At 43.1% G+C, this 27,149-nt stretch overlaps 1 protein-coding gene across 1 annotated transcript; it reads right to left on the reverse strand.

Annotated features, from left to right (window-relative positions):
- Positions 1-21: 21 nt before the first annotated feature.
- Positions 22-26,112, reverse strand: GORASP2 (golgi reassembly stacking protein 2). The gene is made up of 10 exons (XM_081181178.1): positions 25,790-26,112; positions 16,387-16,467; positions 14,547-14,750; positions 13,150-13,236; positions 12,642-12,772; positions 10,836-10,968; positions 10,465-10,585; positions 9,850-9,927; positions 8,020-8,130; positions 22-1,150 (listed from the first exon to the last, which is right to left on the reverse strand). Exons 1-10 carry the CDS (start codon positions 25,850-25,852, stop codon positions 783-785), a joined length of 1,377 nt encoding a protein of 458 aa, XP_081037304.1. The 5' UTR covers positions 25,853-26,112; the 3' UTR covers positions 22-782.
- Between the last annotated feature and the right edge of the window lie 1,037 nt (positions 26,113-27,149).

Genomic DNA, 27,149 nt, shown 5'->3' on the forward strand with positions numbered 1-27,149 from the left:
AGGTCTTGTCGTGTCAAAAGATAAAATTCTCAGAATTTATTGCCATTATGTAAGCTCTCTCCATACAACTCTTTTTTGTTTTTACAAAAGTCAAAGTTCCACCCCTCCTCCCTTTGAGCTATGTCCAATGTTAACGGGAGCATTTTCCTTCTGATTTCTTCAAAACGCCTTTCGACAGTGGGCTTTATAAAGCAAAGCAGCAGAGGTTAAGGGGTAAGGGCTGGCAGAAGCTCAACAGAAAGTCTGTGTACAGGCAGATTTAAAATGATGCTGAATTGACAAGTCGCACTCTGTGACATTTTTAATATAAACAGCTTTAGTTTGAAGGACTTTATAGAGCTAAAATGTACATCCTGGACAAAAGACCTCTGTCCTCTCACAATTCTTGCAAAGTACAAGAATAATGGTTCTCAAATGCCACAAGCATGAACTGCTTCTTCCTTTTTACAGAAGCAAAACTTGGAGGCAGGAGGGAGAAGCAAGGAGGCCTACAAAATTCAGGTTAGATTTCTTAAAAAATACCTCAATTTTTGGCAGTTGAGGTCTGCATATTCTGCTATCGTGATATTTTTTCGCTTTTGTTTTAAATATAAGCACTCCCTTCCTGTCTCCCCATCCTCACACCAAGCTCCCTGTAAAAACCCCAGACCCTTAGTATATTTACAGGAAACCTAACTGCAAAATACAAACTAGCATGAAATTAATGGTAGTTTGCATTTCTTTTAATATTTATCCCACAGCTGAATAAATACACCAAGCCTGATCCAACTAAACATTTGAAGTTATGATGATTCAGAAGCAGCTGCCTCCGTCACCAAGGATGCTGGTTTTTCATTGAATGTGGATGACCCATCCCCTCGGTCTTCAGGAGTGGACGCCATGGCAGCAGGAGCACTGAGAGGAGGAGTGGTAGTAGTAGCCATCGTCGTTGCAGTAATAAGAGGAGGAGGAGTATCCAGGATAAATGTGGAGATTTGTTCCACGCCTACTGTAGTGCCCGGATTAACAGGTAAGCTCCCTATCTGAGGAGCGGAGGATAGTAGATCTGCAGGCCGGCTAGACACCTCAGTCACCATTGGAAACTGCGCGAGAAATTCTGGTGAGATTCCAGAAAGGTTTAGGGAAGGCAAGGAAGGAAGCGGTGGCAAACCTAAGAATGTGGAAAGGCAAAAAACAGATCACAAACACACATTTTACACCAGGGTATTATATTCATATGCATTTCCTCCCTCAGTTTATGAAACAGATACAGTGGTACCTCAGGTTACAGACTCCGCTAACCCAGAAATAGTACCTCAGGTTAAGAACTCTGCTTCAGGATGAGAACAGAAATTGCACAGCGGCAGCGGGAGGCACCATTAGCTAAAGTGATACCTCAGGTTAAGAACAGTTTCAGGTTAAGAACGGACCTCCAGAACAAATTAAGTACTTAACCCGAGGTACCACTGTACTTAATTTGTTCTGGAGGTCCGTTCTTAAGTACAGTGGTACCTCGGGTTAAGTACTTAATTTGTTCTGGAGGTCCGTTATTAACCTGAAACTGTTCTTAACCTGAGGTACCACTTTAGCTAATGGGGCCTCCTGCTGCTGCCGCGCCGCCCAAGCACGATTTCTGTTCTCATCCTGAAGCAAAGTTCTTAACCCGAGGTACTATTTCTGGGTTAGCGGAGTCTGTAACCTGAGGCATATGTAACCTGAGGCACCACTGTATTCTAAATGGCAGAACATATTTAAAATGAATATTGCATGCAGAGAGCATTCAAAGCACTTTACATGTTAGTAGTAATTAGGCCTGGGCAATGTAATTGACACATCGCCCAAGGCCGGTTTGGGAGCCAGAGTGTGATGGTGCCTTCACCGGGTGTGTGTGTGTGTGTGTGTGTGTGTGTGTGTGTGTGTGTGTGCTTGCTTGCAACTCCCACGGGGCGCTGGCAGCAGAGGGACGCGGTTGCGCCCGGTGGGAGGAATCAGCAGCATCAATCCTGGCCCCATGAGGCACCATGGTGAAATTGCCGCTGCTCCCGCCGAGGCAGTTTCGCCCCAGCACCTCGCAGTTTGTTCCTCCCTCTGCTTTTCAACACTGTGATGTTGGGCTGGTGGTACATTGCAATGCTGAAAAGCTGACGTTGCCCAGCCTAGTATTAATCCTTACAGCAATGTGGTATCATCCCCAATGTTGGAGATAGGTGGCGCATGGATGCCATGCACACAAGAAAAAACAGGCTTAATTGAGGCGACCTGCCAATGTGAAATTTTGTTGTTGTTTTTTAATAAATTTTTTATTGGTTTTACAAAAATTTTTAAGACAATACAAACATATAAAAAGACATACAAACACGTATAATTTCATAACCTTTTTTTCATAAACCGTGTTTCTCAGACTTCCCCATACCTCCCCTTTCTGCATCCCAATGTCCAAAAGTTTTTAGCAACTCTAAATATATCTGTCAGTCCTCTGTCCTCTTAATCTTTCCTTCAATCTAGTCTTATATCGCTGTAACCCTTTCTTACTCAAACCTCGACATTCTAACATTCATCAAGTTTATAATAGTCCTTAAGGTAGATTTTAAATTTCTTCCATTCTTCTTCCGCCGTCTCCTTTCCCTGATCACGGATTCTGCCAGTCATCTCAGCTAATGTCATATAGTCCATCACTTTCATCTGCCATTCTTCCAGGGTGGGTAAATCTTGTGTCTTCCAATACTTTGCGATGAGTATTCTTGCTGCTGTTGTAGCATACATAAAGAAAGTTCTGTCCTTCTTTGACACCAATTGGCCGACAATGCCCAAGAGAAAGGCCTCTGGTTTTTTAGGGAAAGTACATTTAAGTATCTTTTTCATTTCATTGTATATCATTTCCCAGAAGGCCTTAATCTTCGGGCATGTCCACCAAAGGTGATAGAAAGTACCTTCAGTTTCTTTACATTTCCAACACTTATTTATCAGGCAAATGGTAGATTTTTGCTAGCTTGACTGGGGTCATGTACCACCTGTAAATCATTTTTATAATGTTTTCCTTTAAGGCATTACATGCAGTGAATTTAATACCGGTGTTCCACAACCATTCCCAGTCAGCAAACATAATGTTATGACCAATGTCCTGTGCCCACTTAATCATAGCCGATTTAACTGTTTCATCTTGTGTATTCCATTTCAGCAGCAAATTATACATTCTTGACAAGTTCTTAGTATTGGGTTCTAACAGTTCAGTCTCTAATTTTGATTTTTCCACCTGAAAGCCAATTTTCCTGTCCTGTTTATAAATCTCCATTATTTGGTAATATTGAAGCCAGTCTGGTACTTTAGGTTTCAATTTCTCATGACTTTGTAATTTCAATTTATCTCCCTCCTGTTCCAAGATTTCCCAATACTTCGGCCATCCGGCCTCCATATTGAGTTTCTTCAATGCCTTAGCCTCCAAGGGTGACAACCATCTAGGGGTTTTGTTTTCCAACAGATCTTTATATCTTATCCAAACATTAAACAATGCTTTTCTAACAATATGGTTTTTAAAGGCCCTATGCACCTTGATTTTGTCATACCATAGATATGCATGCCAACCAAATGCATTATTAAACCCTTCCAAATCCAGCATGTCTGTATTCTCAAGAAGCATCCACTCTTTCAGCCAGCAGAATGCAGCTGCTTCATAGTACAATTTTAAGTCCGGCAGGGCAAATCCCCCTCTTTCTTTAGCATCTGTCAATATTTTAAATTTAATTCTGGGCTTTTTGCCCTGCCAGACAAATTTCGAAATATCTTTCTGCCACCTCTTAAAACAGTCCATCTTGTCAAGAATCTGCAGAGTTTGAAACAAAAATAACATTCTAGGCAATACATTCATCTTGATCACTGCAATTCGGCCTAACATTGACAGTTTCAAATTTGACCATATTTCTAGATCTTTTTCAATTTCTAACCAGCATTTTTCATAGTTGTCCTTATACAAGTTCAAATTTTTAGATGTCAAGTAAACCCCTAGGTATTTCACCTTCTTAACCAGTGTCAGACCTGTTTCTTCTTGAAATTTCTCCTTCTCCGTGACTGTTAATTTTTTTTCTAAAACATTAGTTTTTTGTTTATTCAGTTTAAATCCAGCTACCTGGCCAAATTGTTGAATTATCTCCAACACCCTTTTCGTACTAGTGTTTGGCTCTTGTAGGGTCAATACTAAGTCATCTGCAAATGCCCTTAACTTATAATGTTTGTCTCCGACCTGTACACCTTTAACCTGCTGGTCATTTCTAATCATATTCAGCAACACCTCCAGAACCGAAATAAAAAGCAATGGGGAAATTGGGCATCCCTGTCGTGTTCCTTTTTCTATCTTAAGTTCCTCAGTTACCACATTATTTACAATTAACTTGGCTTTTTGTTCGGAGTATATCGCACCCATACCGTTCTCAAATCCTTGGCCTACCCCCATCCCATGAAGATTCTTTTTCATAAAACTCCAAGAAATATTGTCAAAGGCTTTCTCCGCGTCCACAAAAATCAGCACTGCTTTAGTGTTAATTTTCACCTCTAGCAATTCCAAAATGTCTATTATATTCCTTACATTGTCTGATAGGTGTCTTTTTGGGAGAAAGCCTGCTTGGTCCTTATGAATCTTCTCCATCAACACTCTTTTAAATCTTTTTGCCAAAATGTCTGCAAAAATTTTGTAATCCACATTAAGTAATGATATTGGGCGGTAGTTCTTAAGTTGAGTCTTTTCAGTCTCTGTCTTTGGTATGAGTGAAATATACGCTTCTTTCCACGATTCTGGTGCCCTTTTCCCCTCTAAGATCTCGTTGCAGACTTCCTTTAGCGGATGAACCAACCACTCCTTCAAAGATTTGTAATATCTGGAAGTCAATCCATCTGGCCCTGGAGATTTGCCCAATTGCATGTCTTGAATGGCACCCTCTATCTCTTGTTCTGTTATTCTCTGGTTTAGATCCACCTTGCTTTGATGAGAGATTTTTTGTAATCCATATTTATTAAGGAATTTATCTATATCCTCTTCATTTTGTGGTCCTTGAGAATAAAGTTTTTTAAAATAACTCAAAAAACAGTTTCTAATCTCATTGGGTTTAGATATGTTCTTTCCGTCCACTTCTAGGCTTGTGACTGTATTTAGTTTCTGCCTTTTCTTCAATTGCCATGCCAGAAGTTTGCCACATTTATCTGCCGATTCGAATGTCTTTTGTTTCATTTGCTTTATCTTCCATTCAATCTCTTGATTCATCAATTCCATATATTGTGTTTGATATAACTTAATCTCTCTCAAGATCTCCTGGGACTTCGGTTTTGATCTTAGTTTTTTCTCTCCTTCTTTTATCTTTTCCAAAATCTTTTCCTTCTTCTCATTCTGCTTTCTCTTTTTAATTGAGTTTTGTTGAATCAAAAATCCTCGCATCACAGCTTTACTTGCATCCCAGATCACTCTTTTTTCCACATCGGCCTTTAGGTTTATTTCAAAATAGTCCTTTAGAGTTTTTTGGGCCTTCATGTGGATCTCTTTATCTCGAAACAGGGTGTCATTCATCCTCCATCTGAATTGACCAGTTGTTGTAAGTTTCATTTCCATCTTCAAGGCGTTATGGTCGGAGCAAGTTTTTGGGCAGATTTCTATTTTCTTGATCTTTGGAGCCATCCCACTAGTGATCCAAATTTGGTTGATTCTGGTCCAGGTCATCATTGCTTGGGAGAAAAAGGTTCCCTCTCTCTCCAGAGGGTTCCTTGTTCTCCATATGTCTATTAGGTCCATATTTTCCGTCATCTCAAAAAAAGTCTTCGGAAGTCTCCCTTCATTGGAGATTGTCAGTCTTTGTGCCTTGTCCATATTTGTAGAGACTACACCATTCATGTCTCCCATGATTATCATATTGTAATCCAGATAGTCCGTCAAAGTTTCATGGAGTTTCTTGAAAAATTCCGCTTTGCCCTCGTTTGGTGCGTAAATTCCAACTATTAAGTGTTTTTCTCCTTGTACTTGTATTTCCACTGCGAGATATCTTCCTTGTTCGTCTTTAAGCATCATTTTTGGGGCCCATTTTTCCTTTACATAAATCACGACTCCTCTTTTCTTAACTTTATCCGATGAGATGAATTCTTGTCCTAATCTTTTATTTATTAATAATTTCCTGTGTGCTCTAGTTATATGGGTTTCTTGTAAGCAAATCAAATCCAATTGTTCTCTTTTCAAGATATGAAATACTTGGCGTCTCCTCAAAGGCATGTTCAGCCCATTACAATTCCAACTAAGGAATTGCAGGGCCATCTTGTTATTTTTCTGTTACTCCTCCGACCGCTCCAAGTTTTTGCTCTTCCTCTGATGGTGCTGAGTCAAGTCCATACGATAAATTAAGAATGTCTATTGCTCTCCTTTGTTCTGCAATTGGGTCCACCGTTCCCTTCTGTAGATCCTCTTGATTTCTTTCCAGGAATCTTTCTTTGTCTTGTATGGTCTTTATTTTCACCTTCTTTCCCTTATAGTCGAAAGACAGTCCTTGTGGGAACTCCCACCTGAAAGGGATGGTGTTCTTCTTCAGCAAATAGACCAAGTCCTTGTAGAAAGTTCTCAGCTCCAAGATGTGTTTAGGGATATCTTTAAAGATCTGTATAGATGAGTTTTCAATTTGCAAGGCCCTTCCGTAATGTAATTTTAATATTTTGTCTCTTTCTTCCTTCGATCTAAGGGTGATCAAGCAGTCCCTCGGGGTCTTTCTGTTCTGTCTTCTGCCCAGTCTAAATGCTGTTGTTATTTTAATTTCTTCGTCCTCCAAGTCTTCCCAGAAATCAGCAAACTCTCGTATTAGGAACTCCACTAGATTGTCTCCTTCACTCTCAGGAATCAGTCTTAATTTCAGATTTCTTTCCTTTCTCTGTAAGTCCCACAAAGCCAGAGTTGTATCATGTTCGTAGACTTTTTTAGCAATCGGTTGCGAATTCTGTTGGGTCTCTCCAGCAATGGTTCTGGCTTCCTCTGCAATCTTACGTGTTGCGGAATTTTCTTGAACGAGATTGTTTATAGATTCTGTATTTAAGTCCAATCTTGCTGTTAGCTCTGTTAATTTCTGTGTATTTTCTGTACTCTGCTTTGTCAAGTTCTCCAAAGACTGATTTATCTTGAGAAGTGCTTGTGTCACTGACTCCATGGAAGCAGCTGTCACTTTTTCTTGTCCTGTTGTTCCTGTAGGAGTTGCACCAGTAATTGAGCCTCTTTTTTTGTTGTTGTTGTTGCCAATGTGAAATTTTGGGGCGGGGTTCTTTTGCTTCACAGCTCGGTCCCCTAGCCCTTTTACTGAACTAGACATCTACCATCCTATACAGAGATGGTCATGTCTCTCAACCCCATGCTGCATAAACTGTATCCTCCACCAGGGCCAGGGCTTTCTCAGTGATGGCTCCGACCTGGTGGAATGCTCTGTCCCATGAGACCAGGGCCCTGCAAGATTTAACTTTCTTCCGCAGTACCTGTAAGACAGAGCTATTCCGCCTGGCTTTAAATTTGAAATTAGCCCTTTTTTATTCCCTTTCCTTCCCTCCCCTCCCCTCCCCTTTTTACGAAGATTACCCGCTCTGGGATCCCACAGCTAATTCTCCCCTGGTCTCCTCGCTGGCCTAAATAGGACTAATTTAGCCAGCTAGCTCTGGTGATCATCGAATGTTTATTGGATGGATTTCCCCCCTAATTTGATTTTTGAATTCTGAATTTATTGTTATTCACATTTTATACTGTTTTTTGTTGCATCAATTAAGTGTTTTAAATTTGCTGTTAGCTGCCCTGAGTCCGGTTTTCTGAACCGGGAAGGGCGGGGTATAAATAACATTTTATTATTATGACTGTATTTATTATCCTGCTTTTTCTGAACTCTTTGCAGAACTGTGGACTGTCTTCATATCAAACGTCACGACACTATGCTCACTGCACTTCAGGCTGTGCGGTGGTGAGCTGAAAGCACTGCATAACTGTACCGTACTTGTTAAGATTTGCTTTATCAAAAGCCAATAAACAAGTCTGCAGAAACTTACCAGGATGTCCTATGTCTGCTAATCCAGGACCAGGAATTAAGTGTGGGGCAGGTAAGTTAAGGTTTGGGATATTACCCAGGTTGGGAAGTCCAGTGGGTAATGGCATCAGTCCTAAAAATGAATGGGGAAGGAGAAAGGGAAATGAGTAACCAGGTACAGTATGGCCATTAAGATTTCAAAAGCTTGACAAATCAGATTCAAGGCAGAGGAAAAAACCCAAACTTTACGAAACTGAATTTACGTGTCCAAAAGTCACTGGGTCAAAGGAAGCATGTTCAGTGAATGCATTCTCAACTGGATCAGGAACCACGTGGATCAGATGGTAAAAATTTAGCTCAACAAAGATGGCTGCTTCAAGGGATGAGTGTTTCTTTGAGGGGCTATACTAAGACCTCCCCCACTGGTTCTCGCAAACAGGCAATTGGTGCTGTCAGAGTTGACAACCTCAACTATCTGATGGAGATGTGGTGCTGCAGAGGCACATAAAAAGCCAACGTGTATCTGTGCATCAGCTTAACAAGCAGTGTGCAAATCTGTCTACCATGGAAACAGCTGCATTCTGGCAATTTTTTTTGCTGGATGACGTCTGTGTGAATGTTATACATACTGTTGTAACTCATGTCCGGAAGGTACCGTATTTTTTGCTCTATAAGACTCACTTTTCCCCTCCTAAAAAGTAAGGGGAAATGTGTGTGCGTCTTATGGAGCGAATGCAGGCTGCACAGCTATCCCAGAAGCCAGAACAGCAAGAGGGGTTGCTGCTTTCACTGCGCAGCGATCCCTCTTGCTGTTCTGGCTTCTGAGATTCAGAATTTTTTTTTTCTTGTTTTCCTCCTCCAAAAACTACGTGTGTCTTGTGGTCTGGTGCGCCTTATAGAGTGAAAAATACGGTAGTTTCCTTTGTGGCTGTTGGAAAATTATGTGTGTAGGCCAACAAACAAAATCAAGGGTTAAACACAGTTTTGACTCCCAACTAAAGCTTGATGGATGGCAATGTGGTCCTGGCCTTCTCCCCTCGTGCAATCCCCTGTATTTTAGAGTTTTTAAACAACAGATTTTATCTTTTTATGAATTCAAAAATTTAAACACATTGCAGGAGCACCAGGAACATTTCATTCAAAAGCCAGTTAAGTGTTCTTACAAGCCTCGCTTCACTGCAGACCCGTGTAAGACAGCAACTTTTAATTGGGCCTAAATGGAGCAGCTAAAGCTTTTCCTCATCAGTCGGTAGGTGCCAGTATTAAGTGGTGTGACTGTGCTTAAGGGCCTTCGTATTTTTACGGTTATTCTGGTTCTGGCATGTTGGTGAATATCAAATGAAAATATTTATTTTCCTATTTCTGAAAATCAAATCAAATATTACCATATTTATTAAAAACAGGCTCTTTTAAAATTACAATTTTGCATTTCCCAGCACCTCAAAAAGGTGCCTATAATGCGGCAATATGCAAATGTACATACATTTAATTAAAATCATAAATTGGGTTACTGCTCTGATTTTTTAGAAATATTGTGCGCATCACCGACATTAAATTAGAATCAGTATACCTCTAGCCCATGGATGTGAAAACCCGTACATTTCAAACTACAATTGTAGAGGGGGAGGAGATAACCTCAAATTTAACCTCCTATATTTGCCAATTAGAGCACTGGCAGAATTAGTGACAGCAATACACTTGCGGTTTGAAGTTCTAGTACAGCCTCTGCCTACCTGCAGTGGACAATTTCCATCAGGTTGGAGAAGTTTGTATTAATGCACCGAACAAGGAAAAACCCACACACTTGCGCCTCTTGAAAAGATTGCTTCATTTTCATTGTGTTACCACTTACCTGGCAAAGTTACTGCTGGGTTAACTGGAGGAAGAGTCTGACCTGACTGGGGAGGCAATAATGGTACTGTAGGAACACCTAAAGGGAAAAAAAGGCCAACTTTCATTTCAGATGCCATCTAGATTATACCAGACAAAACTATTTGTCTATCCAGTCTAGCATCATCTGCTTCAGAACTCTCAGGGGTTACAAGCAGAGGACTTTCCTGTCACCTACATCAGGCATAGGCAAACTCTGGTCCTCCGGATGTTTGGGACTACAATTCCCATCATCCCTAGCTAACAGGACCAGTGGTCAGCGATGATGGGAATTGTAGTCCCAAACATCTGAAGGGCCGGAGTTTGCCTATGCCTGACCTACATGATTTCTGCACATTGCTCCCTGTTCTTTCACTGAATTCCACCTATGGGAATCAGGATCCCACCTTTCGTGAAGAACAGTTCCATTCCGCAGCCCCAGGAATGTCCCACTTTGCAATGTCTTGGCACAAAGGTTCGCGAGGCCTTGGGTTGTTGCTTTTTACCCCACGGATCTTGAGTAATTGGAACAATAAACTAAGCTCATCTCTGCTTGCTCTTTCATTCGGAAATATCCTAATGACATAAAAAGACAAACCTGTATTGAGCACGTTAGGGATGGCAGGAGTCGAGCTAATGGAAAGCCCAGCCAGAGCCTGTTCGGTTCCTGTGGTTCCAGGTGGTAATGAAGGTGGAGGGTTCACCGAAGACAGCTGAACCTTATTGAAAACGAACAAAAGACGCCATGTTGTAGAATTGCTGCTTTAGTGGGATTCCCAAGAGCATAAAACTCTCAGTAAGGATTCAGCTTCAAGAGAGCAATAGCAAATGTATATGCTTGGAAAGGGTCATGCAATTGTGTCTCTGCAGAATCACATTTTACACTGCTCCTGCAGGGATGGAAATCTGACACATCTGTTAAGGACTGGAGTGCAAGTTACAAAAATAAAATAAATCGCTGCAACTCACTTCTGTAAAGCCATCTTTGAGTGGGGTAATAGGTGAACTAGACAACTGTCCTGGAAGAGAAATCTTCTTTCCCTCTTCAAAAGGGCGTGTCGGTATTCGATGCAAGTAACCATAGCCAATGCCACAACCGAGGCTTTTAAAATAGAAACATATAAGGTATTAGAAAGTACAAAACAAGGTGTTTTATCCTGTGTCTTTTACCAAAGAGTTGCTGCTTTGGAAATATACATGGTGCTTTGTCAGTATTCAACTCTAAATAGATCTAGTTCATTTATGAAGCTAGTGCACGATGTATGTTTGCCACTGCAAGCCATAGATAATTCAGTGGCTGCTGCTCCAAGCCTAGTTCTCAAAGAGACATATAAAAGACAAGATGGTAAAACAATATGAAAAACAACTGTTAACACTAAAAAGAATGACTAGGGTCAACTGAATGTCTGGATGTAAAACAACTCTTGACCTGAGCTAGGAGCCAGGACAAGGCCTTCTCAGTGGTGACACCCCATCTCGTCATTGCTTGCCTAATCTCAAATGACACGGGGAATCTGAAGGAGGACATCTGATGCAAATCTGTAATGCATGGGTAGCTTCTTGTGGAAGAAAGCAGTTACTGAGGTCGCCAAGCTATGTATTCAATGATTAACTGAGAGACAAGATTCTTGAAATGAAGCACATGCACACACCCATTACAGTGGCACCTCTAGTTACAAACTTAATTCATTCTGGAGGTCTGTTCTTAACCTGAAACTGTTCTTAAGTAGAGGTGTGCTTTCGCTAATGGGGCCTCTTGCTGCCGCTGCACCGCCAGCACACAATTTCCATTCTCATCCTGGGGCAAAGTTCTCAACTCGAGGTAACTCTTACAGGTTAGCGGAGTTTGTAACCTGAAGCGTTTGTAACTTGAGGTACCACGGTATATGAAATGCTGTTGTACAATTAAAAAGGGACCCCTGACAATTAGGTCCAGTCGTGACAGACTCTGGGGTTGCGGCGCTCATCTCGTTTTATTAGCCAAGGGAGCCGGCGTACAGCTTCCGGGTCATGTGGCCAGCATGACTAAGCTGCTTCTGGCAAACCAGAGCAGCGCATGGAAACAGCGTTTACCTTCCCGCTGGAGAGGTACCTATTTATCTACTTGCACTTTGACGTGCTTTCCAACTGCTAGATTGGCAGGAGCAGGGACCGAGCAACGGGAGCTCACCCCGTCATGGGGATCTGAACCACCGACCTTCTGATCGGCAAGTCCTAGGCACTGTGGATTAACCCACAGCGCCACCTGCGTCCCGTTGTACAATTACAAGAGTTATAAATTACTCTCCCATTTTGTCTCCGTTTGGCTCAATATACAATCCCCTTTCCAAGTTAGATATCCCAGAGAATCCAGGTATCACAAGCCATTGCCAAGCTAACTCTTAACCCAATATGCTGGGGGGGGGGGAATCCCTATTATTACATTATCTTCAATGTACGTGAAATATGTGTTAATAAGTGTTTAATAAATGAGAACATGGAAGGGCGTGGGTATCCCCTCAATCACTCATGTTTCTATACATTAATCCAGGGAGAAATTCTGGGGCATATGAGAAATTTTGCTATGCAGCAGATTCGCGCACCTGCTCTTTCCTCCCACAATTGTCATGGCACACCTTTGTCTATATACAGACAGCTGTGGAAAAAAGGTGTTGGGAGCCTCAGCGCTCTGCCACCTGAAGCAGAGGACAGAACTGCATACCTATGCAACAAGTGTTCACTTAGCATGTAAACAATCCAGAAGCTTAATGTTATTTTTCTATTAAGTCAGCTTACCTTCCTTCTCCACCCCAGGCCGAGTTTGGGGTAATGACCACTTCCCGACAATTATCAGTGTCTGTGTTGTATACGTAAAGTTTTAATGGTTTGCCTTCGTGAGTTTCGATAAGGGAGAATAAATCCTCGGACTGGAAGGAGAGGAAAAAACCAGTTATTTTTCTTTGACGTAAGCTAGTGCCCTCAATATCTTAGGTCTACTACGGCCCTTCTAAACCCACTAAGCAATGCTCTAGATTCCGACGTTGAGAACTGAGTCTGCCGTTTATGCGGAAATAAGAGACTGGAATGCTGCAAAGCTGCAAAATGAATCTCCTCGGGAGTTAGTGCTAGCTCCACACAATTGCAGTGAAAGAGCAAATTTCGAATTCCCAGGTTATTTATGTCTACTCAAAGGGAAAGATCTGCACTGCAGGACACAAGGCAATGCTGAAACCATTCTCAGAACGACTTTCGAGTTAAAAATAGCCCCCGCCCTGGTTCTTTAATAAAGGAAATATGTACTTACCTCATTCATGACAGTATCTGCACCAATGATGTAGTCACTATGAGGTCTGAGACCTGCAAGAGCAGCAGGCGAGTTGGATTCAACTTCCTGGTTTCAAGACATAAAATTGAGAGAAGCAGTAGAAGTTAAAACTAAAGTCGGAAAAGTTACAGGAGGCACCACCAATTTTTGGTTAAAAAACAAGCAAACCGAATCTTCAGACCGATTATGTGGGGGTTTTTTTGGGGGTGGGGGTCCTCCCTTCTCCCTTTTCCACTCAAACTCCCTGGGCAACCACAGGCTCACAAGTTAAGGGTGCCCTTCAGTTCATGCAAAGGTGTGGGGGGGAAACCCCTCTGTTTGAAATGTATTTTACTAAAAATGCATCCTAGACCTGCTCTGGGCACTGATCCGTTGCCAACAAGATTTACTACACTATCCTTAGCAGTAACGAGAAAAATGGGCACATGCAGGGTATAAAAAGCTGCCCCAATATACAGAACCATGGCAGCAACTGAAAGCCGTATGCACATAGACCTCTGCATGTGGAACCACACATGGGCCGCACACTCCGTTTGCTGAAACGATGTACAGTCGTACCTCGGGTTAAGTACTTAATTCGTTCCGGAGGTCCGTTCTTAACCTGAAACTGTTCTTAACCTGAGGTACCACTTTAGCTAATGCTGCCTCCTGCTGCTGCCGCGCCGCCAGAGCACGATTTCTGTTCTCATCCTGAAGCAACGTTCTTAACCTGAAGCACTATTTCTGGGTTAGCGGAGTCTGTAACCCGAAGCGTATGTAACCCGAGGTACCACTGTATTGTTACTGGTTGCTTGCACACAGTCTTTGCCAACAAGAACTGCATATGGAAACCTCATTTCAGCTCAGATACAGTCTGCTTGACCTGGTTGTACATTAAACCGAAGGATGAAAATCCTCCTGGCTTTGACGACCAATAATTTCACTCAATGAAGAAATAATTCAAGGAAATGGGCCTAATTCAGAGAAAGCTGTTGGGCTAAATGGATGGAAGTTGCATTACACTCCAACTTCCTCTAGGACTTGTGCAAACTCCCTCTGGACTGCTCCAACAGCAATCCTACTCGCTATTAAAAATGTGTAAATCCCGTTAGAACTAGAAGCATCTGCGCATCCAGATTTGCAGGGATTTATGTTTGCAAGCAAAGCAAGCGCTCTGCTACTCAGCCACAGAGAGAGCCAGGCTTCAGTAGTAAAGCACACACATCCTTTTACATGCCAAGGGTCACGGGTTCAAACCCTGGTCTCTCCAAGGTAGGGCTGGGAGAAGCTCCCTGCAGAGCTGCTACCAGCAGACAATATTGAGCCAAGAATGTCCTCTTGCCTGACTTTCTCTATGGCAGCATGATGTAGAAATGCCTCTACCTGCTTCAACTTACCAGCACATGCCACACATTCTCGTTGGCCCCGTCAAAGCTGCAGAAACGAATGCTGACTCCCAGTAGGCCTTGCCCGCCCCAGAGGTTGCTGGGAGTTACCGATGTCTCTCTGAGCTCCAGGGTTTTGCTGCTGTATACTAACATCTTCACGGGCTTCTCCACATTCGCTTTCAACAGATCCTTGAGCGTGTCATTGTCTTTGTTCTAGGAAAGGCATATAGGTATTGTTTTCAGAGTTCCTTTGCAATTACATTCTTCGCTGTAGCGGCATATAAGCACTTTAAAGTTTCAGGTTGGAAAATTATAGAGAGAAAAAATGATTTTTTAAAAACACATTCAGCTATTGGGATCCTTGCTCATGACAGCAATGTGGAGTCGAGCTCAATGCCATGAACAATGATGGGACATCTGCGCAACCGGGGGAACTCTGTGGCACGGCAAGAAACAAGGCTTGGAGCCACGTACCCCACCCCAAGTTCCCAGCGCATAAGGTTCTAGTGGCAGAAGTATTAAGTTCCTGCATTTTAAGAACTCAGTCCTCTAATTAAAAGGCTTCTTCTAGGACTGCAGCCAGTCCCCTTAATGTTTTGTCAATTCAAATTCTCAAGTTCATGCTCTGAGCTTGAATGAGGCAGATCGCCACAAAAGTTGTACTCTGGCGACAAAAATATTGGGTTGGATCTAGACTAAATTAGATGAAGTCCCATTGGCTTCGAAAGGACAAGCCATGATTCTAGCTGCAATGATTTCAAAGGGATTTGAGGCAGATCGCCACAAAAGTTGTACTCTGGCGACAAAAATATTGGGTTGGATCTAGACTAAATTAGATGAAGTCCCATTGGCTTCGAAAGGACAAGCCATGATTCTAGCTGCAATGATTTCAAAGGGATTTAAGTGCAGCTAAGTGTGGAGCCAGTCAATTCTCTCAGTTTTGAAGACAGCTATTATTGGATTTGTATGCTTTGTTATGCTTTACATTAAAGACATAATACAATATGTACAAAGAAGTCCTATTTGAATATTTGGTGCCATTCAAAAAATACCTGACTTAACATTCCTGGAAGGGGGACGAAGTGGTAATACTGGTAATGTTGCAAAGTAAGTAAGATATCACAAGTTCATCATCCATATCTGTTGCACCTGCACACATTCTTCGCTGCTAATTATTCCCAAAATACTTCATTTCAGCTTCCCTGCTGCTTCCTGCAACTTTCACTGGTATAGTGAAAATGAAACTGGGATACTTCAGTTCTGCTTGTCTCTTCCTCTCCAGAAGGCATAGGGAAAAAATCCAGACAGAACCACTGTCTTTCAGTCAGACACCCAACATTGTTCTAATACAGGCTTCCTCAAACCCGGCCCTCCAGATGTTTTGAGACTACAATTCCCATCATCCCTGACCACTGGGTCCTGGGAGCTAGGGATCATGCGAGTTGTAGATCAAAAACATCTGGAGGGCCGAGTTTGAGAAAGCCTGTTCTGATATAATCATAAGAAAGGTTCCAGGGCAGGAGCATAGGAACCAAAAATAAATTCTTTCATCAATGACCCATTCTTATGGATTTAGGCCTGGAGTGATGTGCTTAGGTTGGCTACTCCAATTCGAAAGCCATAGAGAGCCTAAAATAGCTAACATAATTTGAACCTCACTCAAAAATACTTTTAAGGTGGATCACGGCCTTCTTCTTTTATTGCGAGGAGCTCTCCCTGGGCTAAATCCAGCAAAAACATAAAATATATATTAACAGGTTGTAAAGTTAAGAGAATTGATTTCTGGTTCTCAGATATGCACCCTACAAGCCTAAAACCCACGGCAACTTTACTTCAGGAATTAACTTACCAGTCTCGAACCGTTAATTGAAACGATGAAATCAAAGAATGGCTCCAGTCCAGCTCTATGTCCTGGTGAATTTTCTTGCACCTGCAAAAACAAACATTACAAGAAAAATTAGGAAGACAATTCAATGGGTTTGAGAGCCAGTGGAAAAAGCCTGACATTTCCAGCCAGGGAACCCATAAGACAGTCATTAGATCGCTGGAAAAACCACCAGTAAGCTTACTACAAATGTAAATGTCCACCACTCTTTCTCATGTCAAACTCTTTTCCCCAGGCACCCACTACTAAAGGATACTTCACCTCAACAGAGCAGGCAGCAAGAAATCCAACCTCTATTGTTTGTTAGAAAGTATGGCTGACTACCAAGCCCGGCCAAAATGTACGGTTCCCTATTCTCAAGCCACCAATGTCACAGCGACCTTCGTAAATCCAGAATTGGAGATGGCAGCTCAAGGATATTGGCAGCCTTTGAAAACCAGCTCTAATTAACTTTTAAAGAAACGTGGCCTGTGCTGTGCCTCTTCTGTCATCAGGCCCTGACAAAAAGTTACAGTACTGTAGATTAAAGCATACAAATTAAAGCAAACAAAATGCAGAAGGCTGTTGGTAAATTGTGTGCCACACTACAAACTGTAGAATCCATTACACCCCACAGAATATTTTAAAAATAAAGAACAAGCTTCCCTCATTTGAATAGCTGTTCGTAGCAAAGGAAGGCAATCTCAGGGAACCTCCTAGCATCAGGAAGTAGGAAAATTAAAAGCAAAGATGGACCCAAATAATTCATTTTGCCAATCCACAGTGTATGCTGGAATGACAGGACAAGGCTGGCTTGCATGTTAGTCTAATCTACGTAAATTATTTTTAAATCTCACAATTCAGTGAAGCAGCTAAAGAGACATGACTAGCAAAATACTGACCTTAATTAGACTAAGCAAAGTGTTGCCCAGAGAACATTCCCAATTGAAAAATAAAGGGATCTAATAGGGATAGCAAAATGTTCCCAGAAAAATGGACAAAAGCTTAATTTCAAAGTGTTGGTGCTGACCTTTAAAGCCCTAAACGGCCTCAGACCAGTATACCTGAAGGAGCATCTCCACCCCCCATCGTTCTGCCCGGACACTGAGGTCCAGCTCCAAGGGCCTTCTGGTGGTTCCCTCTCTGTGAGAAGTGAGGTGGCAGGGAACCAGGTAGAGGGCCTTCTAAGTGGTGGCCCTGTGGAACGCCCTCCCATCAGGTGTCAAGGAAATAAACAACTATCTGACATTTAGAAGAAAGCCCGGGTTAGGGAAGTTTTTATTGTTTGATCTTTTATCGCTTTTACAGTGGTACCTCGGGTTAAGTACTTAATTCGTTCCAGAGGTCCGTACTTAACCTGAAACTGTTCTTAACCTGAAGCACCACTTTAGCGAATGGGGCCTCCTGCTGCCGCCGCGCCGCCGGAGCACAATTTCTGTTCTCATCCTGAAGCTAAGTTCTTAACCTGAAGCACTATTTCTGGGTTAGCAGAGTCTGTAACCTGAAGCGTATGTAACCCGAGGTACCACTGTATTGCTGTTATTAATATTCTGTTGGGAGCCGCCCAGAGTGCTTGGGGAAACCCAGCCAGAGTAGGGTATAAATAACTTCTTCTTCTTCTTCTTCTTCTTCTTCTTCTTCTTATTATTATTATTATTATTATTATTATTATTTCTTCGCTGGTTTACTTGCTATTACTCAAAAGTAGCTTCAATAATACTGGCTGCATGATGACATCCCCCAACCACTAGGAAGTCTGCTTGGGTTTTTGAAATTTCTCCAGCTATTTCTGACATACTTTCAAGCCTATCTTCACAACAAATTCTGTTAGAACTGACAAGCTGGTAAAGTGGATTTATTTACATATCTGTCTTAAAGATGTTTTCTTAAGAGGCAGATCTATTAATTTCAATGCGACTGTGTTAGAGCTTTAGGGTTTTTAACTGCTATGCATCTAGAATGTGAGAATTTGGAGTTCAGTTCAAGCGACTCAAGTTACCACCTTCAAAAAGCTTTTAAAAGAAATTTTCCAGAACATCTATCAGCTGCAAAATGCTGAAGAGAGATTTTTGTTTTGTAGTGCAGAGGAAGCTGAGTGTAATAAAATGTTTCAACAAAATATCTGCAGTAAAGGCAATTCTTCAGGTAGTGCCATGAAAATTGACTGTCAGATTGCTTTAAAAATATATTAAAATATTATAGGATTCCAATGAACACTTTCAGAAACAATCTATTTTTTGAGGAGAAAAGGCTTTGTAAGTGAATTGATCCAATGGTTACAAGAAAATAAATCACCTATACTGAGCAGTGATCCCCCGCCCCACCGGTACAGCTAGTCAATTGTTTTAGCTTATTTTATAACCATTCCTTTCTAGACCAGTTGTAACAGAAGAGCTGATGAAAAAGCAAAAAAACAAACCAACACAAAAACTTGCATTAACGTCCTTCTTCTAAACCTCTTCAGCATAAAATCACTTTACATGCAAGAAACCTGAAGCCGTTATTTTTCCCTACTGTTAAGTAATATTGCAAAATCAATATAGAATATACACATCACTTTTAAACTACCACAAGTAGGCCTTATGAGGACCTCTGGTTGCTTCACTATTCCATTTGCAAAGTGCAAATATGCATATATTTCAATACTGTACAAGACTGTATATGCAGGAATTTAATATTGCATACAAGCTAAATATTCTTCAATCACTTCTTCCAGTTCCTCACAAGTTTAACAAGTTTCATTCCTAGCTTGCCAAATAAACACTTGTTTTAAGTTCAGGCTCCAGAGAAAAGCATCAAAGGTAGAACATACACATGCTCTCTCTGAAAATCAGCTCCTTTCTCAGCTGGGAGCTGGTACACATTCTGCAAGCATGGATGGAACAGCCTTCCAAACCGCTTACCCCGGTTATACCTATTTTAGATGTCTATGGGACAAAAGTGGAAAATCACTCACTAAACAGGATGGGCAAAGAGTAAAAAGGTAAAGGTAAAGGACCCCTGACAGTCAAGTCCAGTTGCGAATGACTCGGGGGTTGCGGTGCTCATCTCATTTTACTGGCTGAGGGAGCCGACGTTTGTCCACAGCCAGTTTTTCTGGGTCATGTGGCCAGCATGACTAAGCTGCTTCTGGTGAAACCAGAGAAGCGCACGGAAATGCCATTTACCTTCCTGCTGTAGTGGTACCTATTTATCTACTTGCACTTTGACGTGTTTTCGAACTGCTAGGTTGGCAGGAGCTGGGACCGAACAATGGGAGCTCACCCCGTCACGGGGATTTGAACCACCGATCTTCCGATTGGCAAGCCCTAGGCTCAGTGGTTTAGACCACGGCGCCACCTGCATCCTGGTACTCCTGGTTAATGCCATGACTGAGATTCCAGAGCAACTGAGCTGTTAGCTCAGTCTGATATGACAAGAGTAAGAACTGCTGAACTCCATCCATCCACTTTACAGTAACATTTCCTTTTAACAGTGCCGTTGCAAGAAATGAAGCCTCTCCAAAGTGCTGAGCTGGTGGTACCATATTAATGCCATATTAATCCATAACTTCACTCAGCAGCTTCACAAACATGAAACAGTAAAGGATGAGCCTCCCCTTTCTGTCCTGACCAAGTCTCATAGCGGATTCCCAGGCATTAACTGGAACCTCACTGCCAAGTATGAACCTCACTTGTTTAAGCAGAAGCAAACATTGCCTTCCGGGTTCTACTGTGTTGTTAATGTTTCAGTCTATGAAACTTTGGTAATGTCTATTCAGTTACTGCCAATTTCTAAGCAAAAGCACTCCAGATCTGGAGCTGGAAAGCAGCAGTCGGGAGAACGTCCAACTTCTTATTCTCAGGGAGATGCTGACAATCAAGAGCACAAGAGACATGGCGCCACCTCGCACCTTTCCTGCAACACACCTCTTCGTACTGGTGTATGAGTGCTGCAACCCCATAGTTGCTTTTGACTGGACTTAACTGTCCAGGGGTCCTTTACCTTTTACCATATTGTAGAAATACATACAACTAGCAGGGCTAAGAAACTTGCTCCTGATAATTTCTGCGATAAAACGCAAAATCAGATTTGGTGTCTTAAAGAAAACAAGTAATGTGTTCAAGAACGCGTTCAGTAATGTTCATTAATGCATCAAGATTGCAGGCAAGAATTCACTTAAGTCCCCTCAGCGGAAGCCTTGAACAAGAACTTCCGTTTGCGCAATGGGGTTCTCCTCTCCCGGTTCCCACTGGCTTGGCAGATGTCGGAGTCTGGATAACCCCTGGAACGGTGTACAGGGGTAGGAGAGGGGCAGTTATGGCAAGCAAAAATGATTGCACCAATGAAAAGTGCAATACTGAATTTCCTCCCTTTCTCTTTGCCAGAGGGAAAATAATTAAAGAATGCTATCATCTGGAACAAAATGGAATATTTTAACAACATATGTCCATATGAAAGAAATCAGATGAACATCAGAAGCACCTTCAACAGTATACTGTAACAGTAACATTCTTCAAATTATTATGCATTATAAAGGATGAAATTAAATATAGAACTATAGCCATTAGCGTCCGGCATTAGGGCTCAAACAACACATTAAGATTACTTCTTGCTATCTCAAGGGCTCAAGGCAAATTATAAAAGACCCTTCTCACTTCATTCTAAGAAGGCAATGATATGCATTAGGTAGTAACCAAAGTGGCTTGCTCATATCTCAAGCAAGGCTATGAACCTAGTCGTTCCCCACCCACTACACCATATTAGCTCACAGACACACTGTGAGCACCTATACACACTGGGACAAGACTCTAGGTATTACTCTTCTACAGACTCTAGGTATTACTCTTCTACAAAACAGAACTTTACTATGTGGCAAACTATTTTGGTGACTATCTACAGTACCATACAAGTCAGGCAAGAACATCTTGGTAGGGTAGATCACATCAGTAATTAAGAAGCAGCTTTCAAAATGTGACTCAATGAATGGTGAGCCATAATTTCTTTCGACAAAATGACAGGCCTTGAGATGCTGTAAACTGTCAAACAACTAAGCAAAGCAGGTAAACAGAAGCACACATCCAAGTTGCTTGAATGCTGCTGTTTTAAATTTTGTTTCTGCCTACATTTCAATAGTTATATTCCCTGTACCGCATATAGCTAACGAGGGACACGGATGGCACTGTGGTCTAAACACCTGAGCCTCTTGGGTCTGCCGATCGGAAGGCCAGCAGTTCAAATCTGCGGTATGGGGTGAGCTCCCGTGGCTCTGACCCAGCTTCTGCCAACCTAACAGTTCGAAAGCACACCAGTGCAAGTAGATAAATAGGTACCACCGCGTCGGGAAGGTAAACAGTGTTTCTGTGTGCTCTGGTTTTCGTCAGTCTTCTGTTGCGCCAGAAGCAGTTTAATCATGCTGGCCACATGACCTGGAAAGCTGTCTGTGGACAAACGCTGATTCCCTCAGCCTGAAAAGCAAGATGAGTGCTGCACCCTATGGTCGCCTTTGACTGGATTTAACTGTCTAGGGGTCATTTACCTTTACCATATAGCTAACAGCTATGGGTTTCTTCAGGTGGAAAGTGATTATTCCAAATAAAAAAATAAATGAGTTTTTGCAGCACTGTGACATTCCTTTTCACACTTATAGCTTTTCTTCAAGACTCAGGACAATACAGTATCAAACAGTCATTGGTCATATTTGAGTGTGCTTTGAAGCACCAAGGGTAAAATGCTATGAATATAACACACCAGAATTGGTATATAAATTATATTCATGTGCTACCAATTAACTTTTTCTGGGAGATTTGCTTTTAAGTTAACGGATTGTCCACAATCAACAATGTGATTATGGCTTACCTGGTCTGCATTGGACTAGAACAATGAAGTAGCAAGGATCTTACAAAAGATCCTTATCTCTCTTATATTTCCTCACGCAGTGAAAAATGAGTAACTGAAATCAAGCAAAGTTATTCATCTTGAGATGAAACACCTGATAAATGAGCTCTACAAAGAAGCTTCAATGGAGTGAAAGTTCTGATACTGAAATCAGCCACTATTTCCAACTTTCGTAGTTAGCTTGAAGACAATGAACTAAAAACTGGACAATATATTTATCTTCAAATACACCGTTATTTGTGCAGCAAATAAAGCAAGATTTTCTATTATGAAAAAATGCAATTTTAGAAATATAAAGATGCAACTTCTCCATTATACTCATAAAAAGAACGCTCATGATGTTTACAGTGGAGAATTTGAGGTCTTCATATTAGTAAACAACTAAGAAAGGGAATTAACTTTTTAATCTTCAGTGATGAATATTCACTTGTATCACCTTAATGACTAACAAATCTAAGGTACCCCTGCCCATACGGGTCAGTCGTGTCCGACTCTAGGGTTGTGCGCTCATCTCACTTAAGAGGCCGGGAGCCAGCGCTGTCCGGAGACACTTCTGGGTCACGTGGCCAGCGTGACGAAGCTGCTCTGGCGAGCCAGCACCAGCGCAGCACACGGAAACGCCGTTTACCTTCCCACTAGAAAGTGGTACCTATTTATCTACTTGCACTTAGGGGTGCTTTCGAACTGCTAGGTGGGCAGGAGCTGGGACCGAAAGACGGGAGCTCACCCCGCCACGGGGATTCGAACCGCCAACCATACGATTGGCAAGTCCTAGGCACTGAGGTTTTACCCACAGCGCCACCCGCGTCCCGCTATCTATTATAGCATAAATGTCTGTGAACTATAGTCCACTTCATCAGATGCATTTTTTGAGTTACAGATATATATATATATCTATACACACACAGTTTGGAGGGAATGTAAGCAATGATATCAAAACAAAATGTTATGTAGAAAGCACAGAGAGTGGTAATTACATTATAGATAGTGGCCACTGTTGAAGGTTAGTAACATAATTATCACCATTTGTACTTTCTGCATTTCACTTATTTCATCCCAGTGTTTGCACACGCCTAAACATACCCCAAGCATATATATATATATATATATATATATATATATATATATATATATACACACACACACACACACCTGAAACTCAGGACGACACTTTATGCAGCTAATGAAGTTGGCTGTAACCCAAACATGCTTCTTATATCATTTTTTAAAGTGTTAGTTGTTAAGGTGCCAAAATACCCTTTGTAGGATTGGTTTTGTTTTTTTGGTGCAAACTAATGGCTTCTCCACACTTCTGCTTGTCCTGTGCCTAGAAAGCATGGGTCCAAGAAATTTTGTGCTTGTCTCGTTCAGGTCCAAGCCACTGACAAATGTCAATCCCCCCAAAACCTATTGATATTTGTTCTGATTCAGCAGTAAACAGTGGGTTTTCCCAAGGGACAAGTGTGAGGACGAATCCTAACAAGGCTATCCCTCTGGAAAATATTAGCTTTTGACAATTTTACGAGATGTTCTTCTTGGTTCAACACATCCCCAAGAGAAGGAAGGCAGATCACACTGGACACTTCAGAGGTATCAAGGTCATAATTTTCCTTACAGGATCTCAAAACTACAGCATCAGACATCATCTCTTTCTGAGTACAGTGGTACCTCGGGTTACATACGCTTCAGGTTACAGACTCTGCTAACCCAGAAATAGTACCTCGGGTTAAGAACTTTGCTTCAGAATGAGAACAGAAATTGTGCTCCGGCGGCGCAGCAGCAGCAGCAGGAGGCCCCATTAGCTAAAGTGGTGCTTCAGATTAAGAACAGTTTCAGGTTAAGAACGGACTTCTGGAACGAATTAAGTACTTAACCCAAGGTACCACTGTATAATCATTGAATGACACCGTGAAGTTACTCAAGTGATGGAAATTAAGATACCCGACATGTAGACTATGCAGTAAAACAGAATGCATGAGTAGCACAATCAAAATAGGGACCAAGGGTAGACAGAAGCAGCAAATCAAAGGTGGGCTAGTTTGGGCTAAGAAAACTCTGGACTATTTAAGTATATAAATAGAAATGGTGTGGGGGATAGCACGCCATTACACTCCCAATCCTAAATGTACTCAACAAGCAGCGCGACCTGCTTCTGAAAAAGGCTATATAGGAGCAGACCAGTGGTCACTGTTCAAAGTGACTGTGCCCCAATAGTTAGAGAAGTGCAGAAGGCTGGCAGGAGATTCTCTCCAAGAGAATCATCAATGTAACGGATAAAATCCTGCTTGCAAGTTCTTTACCCATGTGGTTCCTTCAAAGCGCCAATGTGGGGTAGCATGCACAGAGTGTCCAACTAAGGCCTGGAAGACCAGGGTTCAAAACCTGTCCTCTGCCACAAAGCTCACCGGAGTGACCTTGGTGGGCCAGTCCTCTATCTCCCTGCCTTAGCCAACCTCACGGAGTTCAATCAATCACGGAGTTGTTGTGAGAAGAAACCGAGGGAGGGAGGCGTAGCTGTCAACTTTTCCCTTTTCTTGTGAGGAATCCTATTCGTAATAAGGGAATGTCCCTTAAAAAAGGGGAAAAGTTGACAGCTATGGAGGGAGGCAGGGAGAGAACCACTTACCAGCTTCTTAGAACTGAAGGTTCTTAGAACAGTGGTACCTCGGGTTAAGTACTTAATTCGTTCCAGAGGTTCGTACTTAACCTGAAACTGTTCTTAACCTGAAGCACCACTTTAGCTAATGCGGCCTCCCGCTGCTTCTGTGCTGCCGCCACGCGATTTCTGTTCTCATCCTGAAGCTAAATTCTTAACCTGAGGTACTATTTCTGGGTTAGTGGAGTCTGTAACCTGGAGCGTAACCCAAGGTACCACTGTAAACACAGAAACAGCGACAAGGAAAATACGACGTTTCAACCCACCTGAACCCCCTTCTCTCCCCAGCAGCAAGTACTCGACCACGCAGCCCAACCAAAGCAGCCCTCTCTTCCAAGTTTAAAGGAGGGCAGCTCCCCCCCCCCCAAAAAAAACCCCACACCCTGTTCTGGAAAGGCAGTGGAGAAACGATCAGCTTTGCAGAGGGCTGGGCTGGTGCGGCGGGAAAGGCATTTTTGTTCCTAGGCCTGTCTAACCCCGGAGGGCACAAGGAGACGATCGGCTGTGGTGGCCACGATTCCTGCACTGCAGAGACGGTGTGTGGGGGGGTGGACGGACTAGATGACCCTCGGGTCCCCCTTTCCCAACTCTTACGGGTCTGCCCTATTTTATCCTCCTCTCTCGCCCCGTTCCCAGCCAGCCAGGCCGAAGCCCACCCCACCACCCAGTCCCGGGTGTCTTACTCCCGCGCGCATTCCCACGTACACACCTCCCCCGCCCGCGAGTATTCACACGTACACGATTCTTCTGCCCGCGCACATTCCCACGTACACGCCTCCCCCGCCCGCGCGCATTCCCACGTACACGCCTTTTCTCTCCCCCCCCTCCCCTTGCACGCCCAGCGCCTTCTCTTACTCGCAGGACGTGGTAGCCCTCGGTGCCCCCGCCGGGGATCTCCACGCTCTGAGAGGAGCCCATGGCTCAGGCCCGGAGGACGCTGAGGGAGCGGCGGCGGCTGGAGCGGGGAGGGGGCGGTTGTTCTCAGCACACACGCCCTCGCCCGGCTCCTCCTCCGCCTCTTCGCCGCCACCGTCACAGTATTAAGGACGTGGCACTCCGTCGGGCCGGGGCCGCCGGGTGCGCAGTTGGCTGAGGGTGGGGGGAAGGAGAAAAAGGGCACACACCGCCGCCGCCGCCGCCGCTCCTGCGACAGCGCCACCTGCTGGGCCCAAGCGCGCGCGCGCTCTCTCTCACACACAGAGACACCTATGCACACCAGCAGGGCAGGAAGGAAGACGGCTCACCCGTCTCGCACCCGCGGTTGCTTATGGGAAGTCAACCGGAAGAGGAATTAAATAAAAGGGGCCGTTTCTACGGATCCCCGCGAGGGACGCAATTATCGGCAGCTGCGTCGTCGCTTCGCTAGCCGGAAAGGGGTTCTTACCGCAAAACGCCGTAGAGCGGCGCGGTTACCGTAGTTGCTGCTTCCTCCGCCGCTGTTGGCTGGGACTACTAATGGACCACAACTGGGATCGCTTCTTCCCGTGACTTTTGTTTGGGGCTTAATGTGGGATTATTATTATTATTATTAATTGGATTTTCAGATTTTCCATAACGGAACAAGGGACACGGATAAAGGGGGAGGGAGGGAGAAGGGAAGAAACGTTGGTTACCAAAGCAGGACAATGCACAACACCATTATTGGAAAATCAGGCAAAATCAAAGCCAAGAGTCGAAAAGGAGAAATGGGGAGACGTGGTCAGATAGGCGCGGGAAGGCTGTGACATGGACCATATTATGCAAATAGCTCCAGCCGGGGCGCCAGACCCCAGAAAAGTAACTTTTTCATCCGCTGCAAGACAGGAAATATACCAGACTCCTCCTGTAAATGCTGTTCGTGCCTTCCAGTGCTGTAAAAAGGGTTGCGTAGCCACCAGAGAAGCGTGCAGGGTCTAGCCACAAGGTCCCTCCTTCAAGAACTTCATAAAGCTCACTTTAGGATCCCAATAGAGTGATACCTTGGGTTAAGTACTTAATTCGTTTCGGAGGTCCGTTCTTAACCTGAAATTGTTCTTAACCTAAAACACCACTTTAGCTAATGGGGCCTCCCGCTGCCGCTGTGCGATTTCTGTTCTCATCCTGAAGCAAAGTTCTTAACCTGAGGTAATATTTCTGGGTTAGCGGAGTCTGTAACCTGAAGTGTATGTAACCCGAAGTACCACTGTAATTGCCATGTCACAGACCTGATAGTCACATCCCCAGTGTTTGAAATCTC

This window comes from Podarcis bocagei, assembly GCF_964188305.1.
Source record: "Podarcis bocagei genome assembly, chromosome: 1".
NCBI classification, from domain to species: domain Eukaryota; kingdom Metazoa; phylum Chordata; class Lepidosauria; order Squamata; family Lacertidae; genus Podarcis; species Podarcis bocagei.

Bases quoted from the DNA above. Each gene is read 5' to 3' on its own strand.
- GORASP2 (XM_081181178.1), bottom strand. From the start codon at position 25,852: ATGGGCTCCTCTCAGAGCGTGGAGATCCCCGGCGGGGGCACCGAGGGC. The intron at 12,773-13,149 runs GTAAGTACATAT...CTCTCCTTCCAG, and splicing joins CAGATACTGTCATGAATGAG to TCCGAGGATTTATTCTCCCT. The intron at 10,969-12,641 runs GTAAGCTGACTT...CTATTTTAAAAG, and splicing joins GCCTGGGGTGGAGAAGGAAG to CCTCGGTTGTGGCATTGGCT.